The 16,665-nt window shown below is 39.2% G+C and overlaps 3 protein-coding genes across 3 annotated transcripts; 1 reads left to right on the top strand and 2 right to left on the bottom strand.

The window, feature by feature from the left end:
• Positions 1-4,574: 4,574 nt before the first annotated feature.
• On the bottom strand, positions 4,575-5,629 carry LOC122010013. Its single transcript, XM_042566360.1, has 3 exons — positions 5,463-5,629; positions 4,898-5,106; positions 4,575-4,820 (listed from the first exon to the last, which is right to left on the bottom strand). Exons 2-3 carry the CDS (start codon positions 5,075-5,077, stop codon positions 4,722-4,724), a joined length of 279 nt encoding a protein of 92 aa, XP_042422294.1. The 5' UTR covers positions 5,078-5,106; positions 5,463-5,629; the 3' UTR covers positions 4,575-4,721.
• A 4,311-nt stretch (positions 5,630-9,940) lies between these two features.
• Positions 9,941-12,482, top strand: LOC122033845 (uncharacterized protein DDB_G0286299-like). The gene is made up of 2 exons (XM_042593008.1): positions 9,941-10,127; positions 10,717-12,482. Exon 2 carries the CDS (start codon positions 10,779-10,781, stop codon positions 12,336-12,338), a length of 1,560 nt encoding a protein of 519 aa, XP_042448942.1. The 5' UTR covers positions 9,941-10,127; positions 10,717-10,778; the 3' UTR covers positions 12,339-12,482.
• A 414-nt stretch (positions 12,483-12,896) lies between these two features.
• Positions 12,897-16,460, bottom strand: LOC122033856 (cytochrome c oxidase subunit 6a, mitochondrial-like). The gene is made up of 4 exons (XM_042593017.1): positions 16,252-16,460; positions 15,995-16,101; positions 15,870-15,912; positions 12,897-13,223 (listed from the first exon to the last, which is right to left on the bottom strand). Exons 1-4 carry the CDS (start codon positions 16,373-16,375, stop codon positions 13,183-13,185), a joined length of 315 nt encoding a protein of 104 aa, XP_042448951.1. The 5' UTR covers positions 16,376-16,460; the 3' UTR covers positions 12,897-13,182.
• Positions 16,461-16,665: the final 205 nt, after the last annotated feature.

A 16,665-nucleotide genomic window follows, 5' to 3' on the forward strand; every position in this document is an offset into this window, starting at 1 on the left:
AAATCTTAGGCCGAGTGGCCTAAATACAAAAAGGTTCATGATCAGCCGAGCGGCTAAATTACAAGAATTACTCGATGTAGTCGTAGAGGTCCCTCGGAATATTGCTCAGAAGCTCCACCTGATCGCCGGCCGGAATATTGGTGGACTCCGGAAGAAGGCCCTTCGACTTCAGATAGGTCATAGTAGCCGTAATGGCCAAGTCGAAAGCCGAGTACATCCGCTCGCAAATTTTCTCCGAGAACTCGGGCGATCGGATGTGGCTTTGTCGGAGAGCGGCGACTCGGCTCGGCTCGGCATCCTGGTATTCTTTGAAGGTTGCCTGGGAGCTTGTGAGGGCCTCATTCAGACGTTCGATCTTCTCCGCATCAGCCGAGCGGCCTGCCTTCTCCCGATCGAGCTGCTCCATCAGCTCTTTTATCTTCGACTCCAGGCCCCGGGCCTCCACGTTTTTCTTCTCCAGATCGGAGATGGCTGTGTTCTTCCGAGTGGTGGCAAGAGTTATCTTTGTGTCAAGCGACTTGACCTGTCGCTCGGACTCGGCTAGGGCGTGGGCCTGGTCAGCTGTTTTCTTCTGCTCAGCAGCCAACAGAGTTTGAGCTTTCTTCAGCTCATTTTGCAGCTCAGAGTAGGAAGGTCCTTGGGAGCCGCTCGGACCACCTGTCGCCCGCAGTTGCCTTATCTCCTCGTCCGCCATAGCCAGACGGCTGGAAACGGCTATCTCTTCCACCCACCTCTGAAACGAGAAGGCGCAGTTGTTAGAAGCCGAGCGGAAATATTTTAGGCAAAACAAAAAACAACGAAGAACTTACCCCCGTAGCCGCTTGCATGTGGCTGTTGGCTAAGTTCTGGAGAGGGATCAGTGCTACGCGCGCCCGAGCGTCGGCCCACATCTCGGCGAGGGGCCCTTTCAAAGTGATAGTGTGCTCGGGCACGGTTGTCCGGTCAGCTTCTGGCAGCAACTCTTCAGTAGGGAGATGAAGAGTAGCCCGTACTGTGCGGCCATGACCAGGGATCGCCCGACCGGGATCAGAAGCTGGCGCAGAAGATCGCGAATGGATGGTCGAACGTTGGACTGAACGGCGAGCAGGGGGGAGAGTGTCGACCGGAGTGGCCTCGACCGGAGCAGTCAGCTCGTCCCAGTCAGAAGGCGTCCGGTCGGACGAAATGGTCTCGGGCACAGGCGCCTTCCCTTTCGCAGTCGAGGCGGCCCGGTCAGAGGGTTGGACCGCGGAGGTAGCCGAGCGTAGCGGTGTCTCCACTCGGCGTCTCTTTTGCAGTGGCTGATCCTCCTCCCGAACGGACCCTTCCTCGGGGGCCGTTGGTTCCCTGGAGGGGGTAGCTCCGCTGTCCACCTGCTGTTGAGAGGCCTGAGCGGCCGATTCAGCCTGGGTGCCGCTTTCTCCTTCGTGAGAACCGACCGGCTGAATACCCAGCACCTTCATTTCCTTGGCTGCCACGGCCTCCAGCGCCGCTGCCTTTCTCTTTAGAACGCCGGCCATCACCGAGTCCATGACGATGTCAGCTGCAGGAAGAGAAAAAGAAATCAGTTAGCAATTAAAGCAAGTGCCAAAGCAAAGTTCTTACCGAAGCCGGTCGGAAGTGGGGTCCGTATAGGACTCAACCCAAAAATGTACATCACTCCCTCGTGAAGAAGCTTGTTGATGTCAAGCCGTAGACCGGCTAGTACATTTGCGGCGTGAAGATAATCCGGTCGGGTCTTGAATTTCTTCAGTTCGGGAGGGGGAGGTAGACTGACTTGCCACTGGGTCAGAAAGTTTGGCTGACTGGGCATGCGGATATAGAAATAATAGTCCTTCCAATGTTTATTGGAAGTGGGTAGTTTATTGAAGAAGACCAAATCGGGCCGAGCTTGGAACATAAAAGTGCCCGACTCGGCTTGCTTAGGATAATAGAAATAAAAGAAGACCTCCGGTCGGAGGGGGATGTTGTGAATCTTAAACAAAACGACAACGCCGCAGAGCAGACGAAAGGTATTTGGTACTAAACTGCCGAGCGGCACGCTAAAATAGTTACAGACGTCTACTATAAAAGGATGTACGGGGAACCGCAGACCGGCGATGAATTGGTCGCGAAAGACACAGAAACCGCCGCGCGGTGGTCTGTGAGGCCGAGCGGCAGGACCAGCTAGGCGAACTTCGATATCCTCGGGGATTTCGAAATTGTCAGCCAAAATATCAAAATCCCGTTGTTCGAAACGAGATCGCATGGTAGTATACCATGGGCCTAGGGATTGTTCTTCGGGATGAGAAGAACTGGCCATGATCGGGACAGAAGAAATCAAAAAGGAAGTTTCAAAGACGAGGAAATGGAGTTTCAAAAACTAGAGCAGAAGTGCGAATTAGATATCGGAAAGGAAAAAGGAAAGATCTAAAACCTTACTGGGGGAAGAGGGATCGAAGAAAGGCGCCGGATAGCGTCAAAGGGCAAAAGCGAGATCGCCGGAGCTCCAGAGCGCAGAAAGCAACAGTAGAGGTGACGGAGGCGTGTAAAGGTGAGGAGGAAATGAAGAATTTATAGGGTGAGGGCCGGGCGGCCTCCACCGTCGGATCCAGGTCACGGGAATCAAAGCATACATCTAGCCGTATATTTCGAATTGCTTCGGTCACATCAAAATATCACGCTGCCGCCTCCGTATTCCGAGAGCATCGCTCCACGTGGCAGTCAATCGTTCGGAGCATTTAATGAAGGTATGATCAACCTTGATGGCGAAGATTGGCGCAGAACGCGAGGAGATCCGGTGAAGGCCATCACTGACTCATTCAAGGGCATCTCTACGGCTGTCCGGGCGGAGAATACCATCATAAATGAGCCGTTCGGCTAGACTCACAGTCCAGTCAGTCGGACTATGCGCCTCCTTCGACTAGACTTGAAGGGAAGGCAAGTGATCCGGTAGTAAGAGTGGGCCCCCCCCTTTTCTTGCAAAGTCAACGCCAAGGGGAAGTCACCGGAACAGCCGCCCACCCAGAGGAGAGTGTGGTCCGACCGGACGGACGGCCGTAGACGGCCGGTCCGATTGGACTGCCGGCCGGTCGATGGAATCGAGTACCCGGAGGGGTCCGGCCGGCTCGCACTTATAGTTGGGAGGCACCCTGTCAAATCGGGGTTCCGACGCTCAGTTAAAAAGGTCATGGACCGAGCTGACCTTTTGACCGACCGCAGTCATAAAGCACCCCTGTTTGTTAGTCTCCACAAAGCACAAGTAAACCACTGCGGATGTCCGGTCGGATGTTTAGGTATCTGTCCGCTCGGACTACAAGTTTGGAGCAAAGGAAAAGGCCAGAGGATTTCTTTCTTTGACAACCTGTAGGTTTCACGTGTGTGCCATGCTCCAAATCTTGTGACAGGGGATTCTGCTGTCCCATCGAGGGCATGCTTTGACTGTAGCGATATGGGTCAGGTAAACTTTCTGACAGCCGCGTACCTAGGAAAGGACAGGTAAGCTTTCTGACAGCCGCATACCTAGGATAGGACAGAGGACACTTATGCACCTTGGTACGCGTGCCCAAACCTTTCACAGCTCTATATAAAGAACCTCAGGTTTCATCGACGGGGGATTCTGGTACGTACTCTGAGACTTCGGGAGCCACCTTGTTCATCGTGATTTACCTGACTTGAGCGTCGGAGGGTCGTCGCTGGGAATCCCCTTCCCGACTCGACTTCTGTGCAGGATAGCCGGAGCATCTCGACACTAGTTGGAGATCTACATCAGCGAGCCTTGGAGCGCCACGTGCCCAGCATCTGTTGACTTCTGGTTCGGACAGGATCATAATTCTACTGTCTCACTTTATGGACATCAGTTGTTAAAATAAATTCTGATAAAATCTCATCTCTAAAGGCTAAAACTTTAAACCCACATCAACATGTGCTCATGAATTATTTATGTGTGCTCATGAATCACCCATAAATAGATGAGTAGGGAAGGATTTTTTAATATTATCTAAATAACTGATTAGATAAACCTACAGTGCCAAATGGATTTCGAAATTAGTCAGTAACTATTTTCACTCGTGTGTAAAATTGTTTCTATTTGAAGAATGTATTTTTGTTCAGATTCACACTCCAATGGCACCTAAACAATTTTTTTATTTTTTTTTTGCAAAATTGCATGCACTTACACACCTCAATATTTTGACACAAACATTTTGCAAGATTACATAAAATAATTAACAAATTGATTTTGAAAATTTGTATGCAAGTTCTTCTCCACTTAGAATGTGTTATAAAATTACTCTCACTAGGTGTGCCCATACAAATAGTTTTTGGCATACAAATGAGTTTCCAAATTAATTTGTGACGGTGAATTTATTTATGCGAATTGAAGATGAAAAAGAACCGGGACCCATTTTATTAAAAAAAAAAAAACAACACCACAAAAAACAAAGAGGGGTTTTTGATAATTTTCTCTTTTTCTGGCAAAATGTTATCAGAAATTGCTCTAATTTTAGTATAGTTGTTGAATTCCTTTAGAGAATAATTATAATTCCAAAGTTCAACACTTTCGTATCTAGAATTGTTCGACTCCACAAACAAAACCATATCAACAACAGTGCACACAAAAGAAATAAGAAAACATTAAACGATAAGTGTTTGGACTCAGCATTCTAATATCATGGCCTGTAGCACGAAAGAAACAACAGTGTTTAAATTAAAGTCTTGCTATTTATTTGTTCAACATCAGTTGCAGTAGTAGTTAGCTGCAACTAGGACTCCTGGCTGACGGTTGTCTGAAGAGGCAAAAGGCTGTCGACTTCTTTAATTTCTTCGTTTCTCCGTGCGACTGCCCTCGACATTCCGAACATCTGAAACATGCAACAGAAGAAGCTCAGAGTACTACCAATCCAAAATACAAGTTGTGTGATGTGTTTTCTCCACTGACCTTTTTAATCGTCTTCTGAAAGCAATTCTTGTGCTCATCCATCGATGCGTGAATGAATTCATCAATATGATCTCTCAGATCCTCTAAAAAGCCAGCATCATCTGATTTCTTCTTTCTGCATGAAGTCATGGCTGGATCAACTGAACGTGGCTTTTCGGATGGTGGTTTTTGTGTTTCCATTGCGAGATTTTAGCACGAATATAAAGTCACTACAAAATGATAATTTAGCCATTAGTGCAGATCATATAAATTAGACATAAAATTGGTAAATTACCATTTTGCAAAACTTCACAATTTTGAAAATTATGTTGCCAGCATTTAGAAAATAGGCACGATCAAAATCCAAATGGCAAGTTTTACTAACACTTATTTTTTACATGCCATTTTATGAATGGAACTTTAATTTTTACTTGTTAATCAGATTATGGTGTATGATATGCGTAAATTTTCTGTCTTTTCTTTTGCAAGTAGACTGTAATTTATTGGTTCCAGAAATGCGATAAGGATAGACATTCAGGAAAATTTGTTTAAAGGAGAGAAGCATGCAGACAACGAAAACAATTACCAGAACAAAATGGAACAATACGTTTCAGTTGCTGAGTGTTGACTAATGCAGGAGATGTATGAAGCTCCTTGAATGTGTCATTGAATAATCTGACAAAGCTTGTTCAAGCTCATTTAGTACTGCAGTGGCTAAATTAGAGCTTCTTATCTTACTATTCTAAACGAGCAGAACTTGAAAATTAATCATTTAAGTTGGTGGGCAAATCTCTTATATTACTATCCACAAAGAAAATGGTAAGTCAGCTTCTTTATAAGACAGTGAATACATTCATTCGAACAAACTCATATGTAAGCTCGTATATAACTCAAATAATCTCAGATGTATGGTTATAAATAGCCCTTTGCACTCACTATCAATATTATAAGCCTACAAGCTCGATGGACATATGCAAGCCTCTGTACTAACATGTACGATTTCAATAGAGTATCAAAGTTGGGATTGTAAGGTCGGGTGCAAGCTTGATCGAGTTAAATTTCAAAATAAATCAAGAATAACCTCAGCCTAAAGTGAAGCTCATTTCCTGAGTAAAAGACCCTCAACAAAGCTCAAGCCCAATGAATATAAATGACCCAAATTTGGGCTTGAATTGTATTAAATTTTAGCTCATGCTCAATTATCATTAGTCAAGCTAAACCTTAGAAGTTTGAGTAAGGTCAATCGGTGTGCAAATAGCATCCCCAATGTCGAAGTCAATGAAATTTATGAAAAAACTTATTGTAACTTGCAAACAATTGATGCAAAAATATTTAGTGGTTGCTAACTAACCTATCCACTCCACTTGATTATGCGGATAAAGGAGTAGTGTCTATTTTTTAGCAGTAAATGTAGTGTTACTTGGTCAAGATGTACTCACCACAATTAAAGTGAGTAGCCTCTTTTGGAGAAAGTGGGTCCATGTAGTCCCCGCTTTCATCCTTTTACCTATATATATATACTTGAGCAGACAACTGAACTGGTTTTACCTCTTCTTTGCTACTTCATCTTATTTCAAATTGTATTATTCTTTCCCATATATTTTTCATACCAACATTGTGGTATGAGAGCTAAGATGAGGTTGCTACTGACAAAAGTGGATCTTGTGAAGCTGAAGTTGTACACATAGCCAAAAATGGGAATAAGAGTATGCTGAATTTGTCTCAATATTTATATATATATATATATATATATATATATATCAATCAAGATGAAGACCTTTATCTCTCAAGAGCTCTGGATCTGGTAGCGATGGGATATGTTGAAAGATGGAAGAAAAACAGAAATGAAGACCTATTGTGGTATGCGGTAGAAGGTTCAATTTTCCTTAGGAATGCAGATGCCACAAAAAAATAAAATTATAGAATAAGGTAACAACATGAAACTTCAAACTCTACATAAGAAATCATAGAATTTATGCATGGAGGTAAGGTAGGGTCTTGATTATTTTAACAGTCTGTCATTATGAATAAAAGATGAAAACCTAGAGTGAAACTCTTCACTGGTCAAAAAACTATTGAGAAAGTTTTGATAAATTTCCTTCCAAGTTGGATAATTTGGTAAATGCTGTTGAGTTAAAGACACAGTCTATTCTCTAAATAGTTGGGTTCACTGATTGCATATGATGAGAAAATAAACAGGTCTACATAGAAGATTATGGAGAAAGCCTCTTAGACAAACATTGGCAATCCTTGCTAAAGAAAAGAGAGAGAATGAGGATCTATTTCTTAAGTCAAAGTAACATGCACACCTTGCAGAAGGAAAAAAAAATGAGGATCTATTTCTCACTTGTATGGTCTCAGATATGACTAAAATTGACTTGTGGTTTCTTGAAAGTGAAAGCAACAACCATATGATAGGTAGTAGAAGTATTTCTCACTACATTGATGAGAATGAAGATGTAAGTTGGTTGGGTGATGATGCAAGTACAAATTGAAGGCAAGGGAATAAGTGTCACAACCCAGATACTCCCATCCCTATGTGAGAGATAATCTCCCTGTTTAGACAATATTCATTCCTGCATCAAAAATCATAAATAATACTCAAGAATGGTACACTATACGAATATGAGCATGCAACACTTTATTAAATGATGAAAAGAATGTTAACATAACATTTGCCTCAAAATAATGACTATTGTAATCATGACATGACTAACAAACTGACCCCTTATGTAGACAAATGAAATGTAAACCACTAAAATATCAAAATGCATACATAGCCAACTATGCAATAAAGAAGTGAACTTAATGAACTCCATAGAAACCGTCTCCATAACTATTGCTGAGCATCTCTGAACAACCATCCGTAATATTACTCATCTAGCATAAATAATCTCATATCTCTAGAACCGAAATTCCACAAAATAAAGATTATACTTGTTCTTTATTAATTTACTTAAGAAGTTGCATGCTTTTTGCGAGCATTGGGCCAAGCCCTCTCGAATGTTTCAGTTATAGGAATTATATTGATGAAATTATTTATGATATTGGCCCACGTAATTTTTTTCTCATAATAATTCAAGTTATCCCTTGTAAGTTTCATTAATAAATTTTGATAGGGTATAATATTACTGTTTTACAACAATCAAAAGGAAACCATTGATCAAATAGTTTTATCAACTTGATAAGATTTCATCTTCTCTACTGCTTAGAACAAAAGAGAAAAAGAATGGAAATGTATAAATCTAAAAAAAGATGGATGCAATCAACATAACTCAGCCCTGGTTGTAGTTCTACGAAGCATACGTAATGAAATAAAAAATCATATGAATAATAAAATTGAATACCGGAACATTATGTTATACTGATAAGGGAAGCAAATAAGAAAACTTAAATAGGTATTTAAGTAGAAATTAATCTCGAATAAAAGGGATCAAGCAAACTAATTGAGTAATCTAAATCATTTTCTGTTTAATCATGCACGAAGGTAAATCAACAGGATAAAGCAAGAAAACTCCACCTAAATCGAAGGTTCTAAGCGCGTGCACTACCGTGTAGCCTCGGTGGCACGACGGCGACGGCGCTGGAAATCACGATATGAAGAGGTGGAAGCGGCGGCTACAGCGTGGGCGACGGCAGTGGTAACTACAACAGTGGGCGGCGACAAGGAAGGATTTGAAGGTGAGAAAAGGCAAGATTTTGGAAGATTATAGGGTTTGGGTTGGTTTAAAAAGAGAAAGACGAAGAAAACAGCCGAATAGGTCGCGGAAGAGGGTTGTTGCCTTTTAGATGCACTTTTGCGAAAAAGTCCAGCAACTTTCAAATATTACAACTAAACACTTTTTAAAAATAAAATTCCTCCGCAGATATAACAACAAGCCTATGGGAAAACCAAGTCAGGTGTCGAAAAATCAATAGTTGGCTTAGTACTAAAAAAACAGGATTTATGTGGCACTTGATAAAATATCAAGGTGATTCGTTTGCTTTTAATATTTTTGTTAATATATTTTTAGATTAATATAAAAAAAATAAATTATGAATAATTATTAGTCATTAATATAAGTGAAAGATATGGAGAGAGGTATGTTTGAACCAGTCGAATTTTGATCTCAGATATGTTTGAATACGTTGAATTTTGATTTCAAAAATTCATATAATAACATTTTATATCTTAATTATCGTACCGTTTCCGAGAGGACAAGTTAAAAAGAATTTATGGTTGCATTTGATGATGGTGTGTGTGAAATGAAGTGCAGAAAATCTTATAAAGTGTGGTGTCAATCCATGGAGCTCAAAGAAATTAAAAACACAGACAGCACACACAACATGGTTTTGTCATCTTATAAAGTAGAGTATTATTGCTTAAAATTAAGGAACGACGACTTTCAAATCTCGAAAGTAGATAGGAGAGCAGAAATGCACCTAAAAGATGGTCCAACGCAGATGATGATGATTAGCCTGCGAAGAGAACAAGGAACAAACAAAAAGCAAGATTTCCCGGATCGGCCTAAATTTATAGCAGCGGCAACGACGAACGCTTTTCTTGAGGAACAAGGCAAAGGGCAAAAGTCAGGGTTTTGGATGGAAAACAGTATCGTGTTATCCGCAGGGACCACTTTGAGATTTTTTTTTATATTTTTGTTACCGTGTTAAGTTTTTTATTTAATAGATTCATTGCTAAATCTAATATTGGATAAATCGACACTAAATTTTTAACGTTAATAATATAATGACAATACAAAATTCTTTACTTTATATATATATATATATATATATAAGGTTCGTTTTTAATCTTATATATATATATATTTATATATATATAAGGTTCGAATTTAATCCAAAGTTGTTATGTGTGTGTGTTTTTTAATTACTAATTAAAGGATTGAGGATTTATTGGGCATTGTATTCCTACCCACGTACCACTGCTCGAATGGGATTTTTCCTGGGTTTTTTTTGCCCTATAAAAAGAAAAAAGAAAGAAGAAAGAAGAAAGAAGAAAGAAGAAAGAGATTAAAACTGGGTTCGAAATTTCAAACCCAGCTCTTTAATTTCCATTGACACGTCAGTAAAGAGAAACTGAAGGAGCTAAACTCTCAAAAGCTCTATTGGAGATGCCGTTTGACCGCAGTGGCCATCACATCGCGATCTGAGTCCTCCTCCTTTGTATTGTTGCTCCCCTCGTCTCTTCCTTCGTCTACGGTAACGGCAGCAGGGAACGGTGGAACAAGGAGGCTTCAGATCTTCGCTCCAGGTACGTTTTTCCTCTCCTCGTGCTGTTATGTGAGGTTCGCTTTTCTGATATGGTTGGATTTTGTGGCGCAAAGCTCTGGGTTGTCTGATTTAAGGGGCTTTGGACCTTCATTAGGGTTTCTTGCTCCTCCTTTTTTTTCAACTTCCTTGATTGTTAATTTGTTTTCCTTCTCGTGTTATTTTTCCTGTTTCGCTTATAGAGATGTAATAATAATATACCATGTCTCAAGGTGCTTCATGCTATTCTCTGCCTGCAATTTTGAGAAGATTTGGTGTTTTCGTTCATTCGAAGGGAATTTCAACTTGTTCTTTGCAGGATTATGATAAGATTTCTTGATTGTTTTAGCAGTTTTTTTCTCATTTGAAAAAAAAAAAGATTTTTAGTATATGTTATTCCCCTTTATTTGAAAAAAAAAATAATCGGATGGACCTTGTTGTCTACTAGATATAATTTGTTTGGATTGTGGCGTTTTTATCTGCACTGAAGTCTTAATTGTTTTTCAAGAAGGAAAAAAGGATCTGGAAGTTGATCGACAACACTACCATCTTGTTCTAATTGATGCGATCGAATGTTTTGATTTGGTCTTAAGGTTCCTATTTGTACCCGTGGATAGGCATTGCAAGGTCGAGGGATCCCCCGACGACGGTCGCCATGTTGAGGCAGGTATCCAGTAGGAACCAGAGGGGAAAAGGGAGTCATAAGATGAAGACTGTTCTTCACATGTGTCTTTTGATTGCCATCTGCATCTGGTTGCTCTGTCGAATGAATCACTCCCATGACAAGAAGGAAACATTTGAAGAGAGGAGGGAGAAGGGTGACGAGAGGTGGTTCAACATTAGAAGATTTGGGAGGGAGGATCTGCCTCACATAGCTGAAGTAGCGGACAGGGGTGAGGACAAGGGTGTCGATGAGGTGAAAAAAGATTCTATTGCAGTAGGACATGGAATTAGGCAGGAAGAAGTCATGGATGAAGGTGGATCTGATGTGGAACTTGAGGATGAAGAAGAAGCTGGCCTTGAAGAAGAAAAGGAGGATCAATCAAAGGAATGGGATGGGATTGATGACCATGAACACAATGAGGCAGTTCATAAGGCTCGTGAAATAAGTTTCAAAGGAGACGATGTGTCCAGTGAAGTAGTCCATACCATTCAAGAAGTGGACCATAAAGAAGCATCTCAGGCAGCACAAGAAAGAAGTTTTAAGGCCGATGATGCTTCTAGTGCTGTAGCTCATGTGGTCCAAGCGAATGAATTTGAAAATGAAGCAATGAAGAACCTTGACAGAAATAAGTCAGATGATAAGAAGAGGAAAGGAGAGACTGGAGACGTGCCTGAAGGAAACCAAAGATATGAATCTAAAAATGGAGCAGTGGAGAAACTTTGTGAGAATGATCCCCATGGTAAGGAGAACAAAGAGGAGGCTCAGCATGTGCTAAAAGAAAAGCTAGATTTTGAATCTGAACGCCGAGCAAAAAAGAACATTGACAAAAATGAATCAGATGTTAGAAAGGAAGAAAATTCATTTGCCTCCATGCTACTAGATAATACCAGAGGGAACAATTCAAGTATTAATCATCAAGGAAGTTTGACTGCAAATAATGCTACATTTGCCAGTAGATCTGAAACTCCAATCCTAGACAAGATGTCTCTCCAAGATATGACTGTAGTTGAATCCAAAAATGAAGGTCAACAACCTGATATGAGAATTTCAAGCGTCGTCAACAATCAAACCAGCAAAGAGACACAATTGTCAACAGATGCAGGCGAATTGCTAGCAAATTCCTCATATTTTTTGAATCATAAGCTCTATTTTCAGAAGAACTCTACTACTGTATCTATAGAGTTGGTTGAATCTCCAGTTAACCTGATAATGAAGCCGGATCCAGCTAATTCCACAGTTTCTCAAAATCAAACAACTATTGTTCATGAAGAAATGAATAAAACAAAGATGCTATCTCAAGGCAAGGAAAAGCCTAAGTTGAAGAATGAACTGACGGAGCAGAAGATTGAGGCAGTATCCATACCATTGGAATCAAAGGAGCCCCACAACAATTCATCATCTGAAAATGGTAACGGAGAAGTTGTTCAATTGGAAACTAGTAGTTCACTAACATCCCAAGAGAAAAATAGAGATGTGAATGGCGAACGATCAAAATTTTCAGACATTCGAAACAGAGTAGATAGCAGTAAGCAGGAAGCTGTAGAAAAATAGTTGTAGGCGGTGATTGCAGTTCATCGCATCAATCATTTTGTTTTCTCAAGCTATTGCAAAAGGAAAGCTTTGCTGCTTTCAAATGTTCTGATGGTATTCGTTAATGTTTTTTTTATATTAACTAATTTAAGTTTTCCTCATTTACAACTTATAGTTTTCCCTTTTTACAAATCAAAGGATGCCATTTTGAGGACTCAATTCTAATCCAATGAATGCCGTAAGAGAGCTTATCCACTGTAAAAGTACTAATCCTTTATAAAATAAGGTTCATTTTATAAATTTCAAATCAAGAGTATAGATTTCTTGATTGTTTTCTTTATCTATTATTTTCTTCCACTTTAGTACGTCTCATCCTATAACATACAAAATACTCTTCAGAAACTTGCTGCTAATTTGGATGCCTAAAATGCTGAACCAAAGAAAATAATTGACACAACAAACACACAGGGAAGCCTCAGCGTCAACACTACAAAACAAAGATTGAATCTCAGGGCTTCGGTAGAACCTGAATTGTACTAGTTTTCCAAGAAGTTTCAGAGTAAACAGAGAAGTCTACTGTTGACTTAATCGATGGTAATTGCATAAATCCGCCAATCTGCGCGGTGTCATCAAATATGTTGTACAATCCATAAATAACCAGAACCAATTGGTCCTGAAATTTGTCATAACCTTATAACTCAATGATAGCAAAAGAAAGCATCAAAGCAACATCAAAGTGTTATTCAATTCACGAGTTTCTGTGTTATTAATGAACATGAAGTAAAAGCAGGATAGCTTTCCAAAGTGAATCCTGTTTCCAAGCTACAGGCTACCCGAGCAGGAACATTGATATTAAAATTGTTGTTTAGTGATCATGATGCTTCGCCTCAAAGAGACCATCTGGACCTGGAAACCAAATCCAATAAAGATTGTCAAAAAAGTGAAAGTGCAAAATCAATATCAAATATGTAACACAGTAAGTGTTCAATATTTATATGCAATCCTAGTTGGTGAGACAATCATTCAAACAACACATATACATGCTTTGTCGGCTGCATAGGCAAAAATACTGCAAAAAATACACAGATATTCAAAATGAGTAAGAATTCTTGACAGATAACAACAATATTACAATTTTTTAAAACTAGTTCTTGTAGATTAGACCAGAATAAAAGTCAATAGCACACAATTTTATGCAATTTATTTTATATCTTGAAAACTTAAGATTTCACTTTTCATGGCTCATACAATTAGTTCCCCATATGGCAATTAGAGTTTTGAATGAAATCAAACTAGATGCAACTTTTGAGTCAAGATTTTTTTGACAAGTCACTCAATCTGACTTCTGAAAAAAGAACCCGTCAAAATCAGAACAGATTCTGGTAAAATTCATGCCCGCAATCCATAAAATTCAATCCATCTATGCTTGTCACGGTATCTTATCAACGTAGTATGGGGAAAATGTGCATCCAATTACAGCCATCTCATTTAACATGAGTTGAGCAAATAAAACATCCAATGACAGCCATCTCATTCAACATGGGTTGAGCAAATAAAGTATCCAATTACAGCCATCTCATTTAACATGAGTTGAGCAAATAAAACATATACATAAAATAAGGTGAAGGACAAAAAAGACTCGCATTCATGTCTGTGTCCACTGGATGATGGCTGTCTAGTTTAAGTTAAAAACTTAAAACAGCATGGTTAGTCTACAAAAATGTCTGTTGAGAAAGCCCACAAGAAATTCAGTAAGTCAGTCTAGTCCACTGAACTTCAGTTCATCTTAATGTTCCTTAGTTGCTAGATTTTTCATATAATTATGCATTGATAAAAAGTCATCATTGTTATCATCATCAATAAACCATGTTTGTCAATGATGAATCTTATAACTCCATAGAGCTCTATGAATGGTTATATGTATTACTAGTAATATTCAAGTCAATTAAATCATTTTTCATTTTAGTATTTATTAATTTAATTGATCCTCCTATGCCCTCCACGCCATCTGCCCTAATAGATTCAATTCTTCTATGTATAAAATCTATTGATCATCTTTAAACATGCCAATACCATCACAACCTATTTTCTCTTATTTTATCATGAGCTAAGTATAATTATTCCGAATTAATATTTTTTATTATATCATTTTTAGTACCTCTACACATCAATCTTAGTGTTCTCATTTGTGTTGCATCAATTTCTCATACATTTAGCTTCCTAATTGCCCAACACTTTGATCCATAAAATACAATAAGTCATACAACACTAATGTAAGTCTTTCCTTTTAGCTTAAAGAGCAAACACACAAGATTCATTTTAACAATATGAATATAAAACCTTTTTCCATATTAACAATATCTTCATTGATAACAAATCCAAGGTGTCTAAATCTTTTATAGAGATTTATGTTCTACTTATCTTAAAACCACTAGTTTCTAAAGATTTTCTATAATTCATGCTTAGAATTTAATCTACTTACACTCATCAATTAACACTATATCAGCTGCTGTATATAGCATGCACCAAAAACCTTTATCTCGAATATGATTGATTAGTTCATATAGAAGTAACCTAAAATACATAGGGACTAAAGGCAATCTTAACCGCTTGTCACCACCAAATAAAATGAATGAATATCCAAAAGAAGAGACAAGAAAAGAGAAAATCAAACGTGAAGAAATAACTCTCAATTGCCAATTAGTTGCTCCCAGTGTCTTTTTCCATGAATCCACTTTCGTCTATAATAAAATGATATGTGCCTTGATTTGTAATTGTACAGACAAAAAAAAAATTCTAAAAGAAACTTTTAGCCTTATTTTACTAAGTTTGCTGGTTTGCCATCTCTATGTCTTTCTTCTTGCTCTCTAAGATGTGATTGTGTTCATGTATTGTATTCAAATGAATAAGAACACTCTACCAGGAGACAAGTACACTCCACTGGAATTTTGTTCCTTCGCATTCAGCAATGTTTACAATAATACCCTTCAAGTCTTTTTTGCATTGTCACCCTCCACTACCATGTTTTGGATTATAAACAAAACATAAAAAGAATTGGCTTCTCAAGAAAGAGGAAATGGAATGAATAGGAATACAAACGAAATATTTTCTAAAATCACGTCCAATAGCCCTGCTAATTAACAGATGACACCAAACAGCGTAGGGCAGTTTGAGGTTAGAAGTTAGATGATCAAAGATTGAGTATAATTATACACAACATACAAAGGTAAATTGAACATTACAGAAGCGCCTGATACCAATTTCATGAGGGTTTCATAATTATTTTAATTTCAGATTTCTTTATCATGCATGTGCATCCTTCGAATATGTCAAGAACAACTGCTAAAAGGCAATCATGCAAAATAATTTAACTAGGTAAGAAGATTTTCAAAAAAGATATCACTAACGAAACAAGTAAAATTTTTCATGAGATAAAGGAAGTATTCGTTACCAAAATGATCAATTGATATTGCAAAAAAAAAATTTAAAAATGGACACAAATCAAATTCAACCGAGGATAGGGGGACAAAATATCAGGGTAAAAAGACAAACCCCATGGGAATTCCTTGTTACGGATGTGCAAATAAGTGTAAGCCTGCAAAGGATGACAGAAAAATCTCGTAAATTGAGCACTATGAAATCATCAACGACAAAGACGTAAAAAAATGAGGAGATACCGGAGTTTCTTCGTAATGGGGATGCCCTTTGGAGAGGTTGTAGATGGAAAGGATCGTGCAGGTAAAAATACCACCATATGCTATCTTCTCCCACTTCGCAGCTTCACCTGCAAAGATCGCAACAAAACGCACCTTATTTCACAGGCATCAAGAATTCGAGAACCAGAGGTGACAAGAACCACCGATCTAAATCACCCCCTCCCCCAAATCCAAAAAAAAAAACCCTAATCGAAAGACGAAGAACGGAGGGGCAATACTGGCGTCATCGTGGGCGGAAGCGGAGAAGCTCCGCTTGGGTGCCTCCGCAGCTTTGCTCTTCGCTCCCTGCCGGAGAAGCAAAGACGCAGATCGAAGGCCGGATCTCGCCATTAACGCCGACATGATCCTCCTCTTTCTCTCAATCTGACCCAATATTTTACGGGTTAGCTTTTCACTAGGTTTCTTGGGCTACTTATTCTCGAATGCCAATACGATGTCTGCCCATCAAACGGCTTAAAATAGATTTCCAAAACATTAATAACTTTACTAAAACAAAAAAGAAGCAAAAAACGGGGGTAAATATACATATGACCCCACCTAAATTTTAATGTAGAGAAATTTTCAAAAACGTACATCTAATATTTGATTCCTTTCCATGTGCGTAAAGACCTAAAATATTTTTTATCGTTATT

The sequence above is a fragment of the Zingiber officinale genome, chromosome 1A, assembly GCF_018446385.1.
Source record: "Zingiber officinale cultivar Zhangliang chromosome 1A, Zo_v1.1, whole genome shotgun sequence".
Taxonomy (NCBI): domain Eukaryota; kingdom Viridiplantae; phylum Streptophyta; class Magnoliopsida; order Zingiberales; family Zingiberaceae; genus Zingiber; species Zingiber officinale.

Bases quoted from the DNA above. Each gene is read 5' to 3' on its own strand.
- LOC122010013 (XM_042566360.1), bottom strand. From the start codon at position 5,077: ATGGAAACACAAAAACCACCATCCGAAAAGCCACGTTCAGTTGATCCA. The intron at 4,821-4,897 runs GTCAGTGGAGAA...TGCATGTTTCAG, and splicing joins TTCAGAAGACGATTAAAAAG to ATGTTCGGAATGTCGAGGGC.
- LOC122033845 (XM_042593008.1), top strand. From the start codon at position 10,779: ATGTTGAGGCAGGTATCCAGTAGGAACCAGAGGGGAAAAGGGAGTCAT.
- LOC122033856 (XM_042593017.1), bottom strand. From the start codon at position 16,375: ATGTCGGCGTTAATGGCGAGATCCGGCCTTCGATCTGCGTCTTTGCTT. The intron at 16,102-16,251 runs GTATTGCCCCTC...CGATCTTTGCAG, and splicing joins TTCCGCCCACGATGACGCCA to GTGAAGCTGCGAAGTGGGAG. The intron at 15,913-15,994 runs GTATCTCCTCAT...CATCCTTTGCAG, and splicing joins CCCATTACGAAGAAACTCCG to GCTTACACTTATTTGCACAT.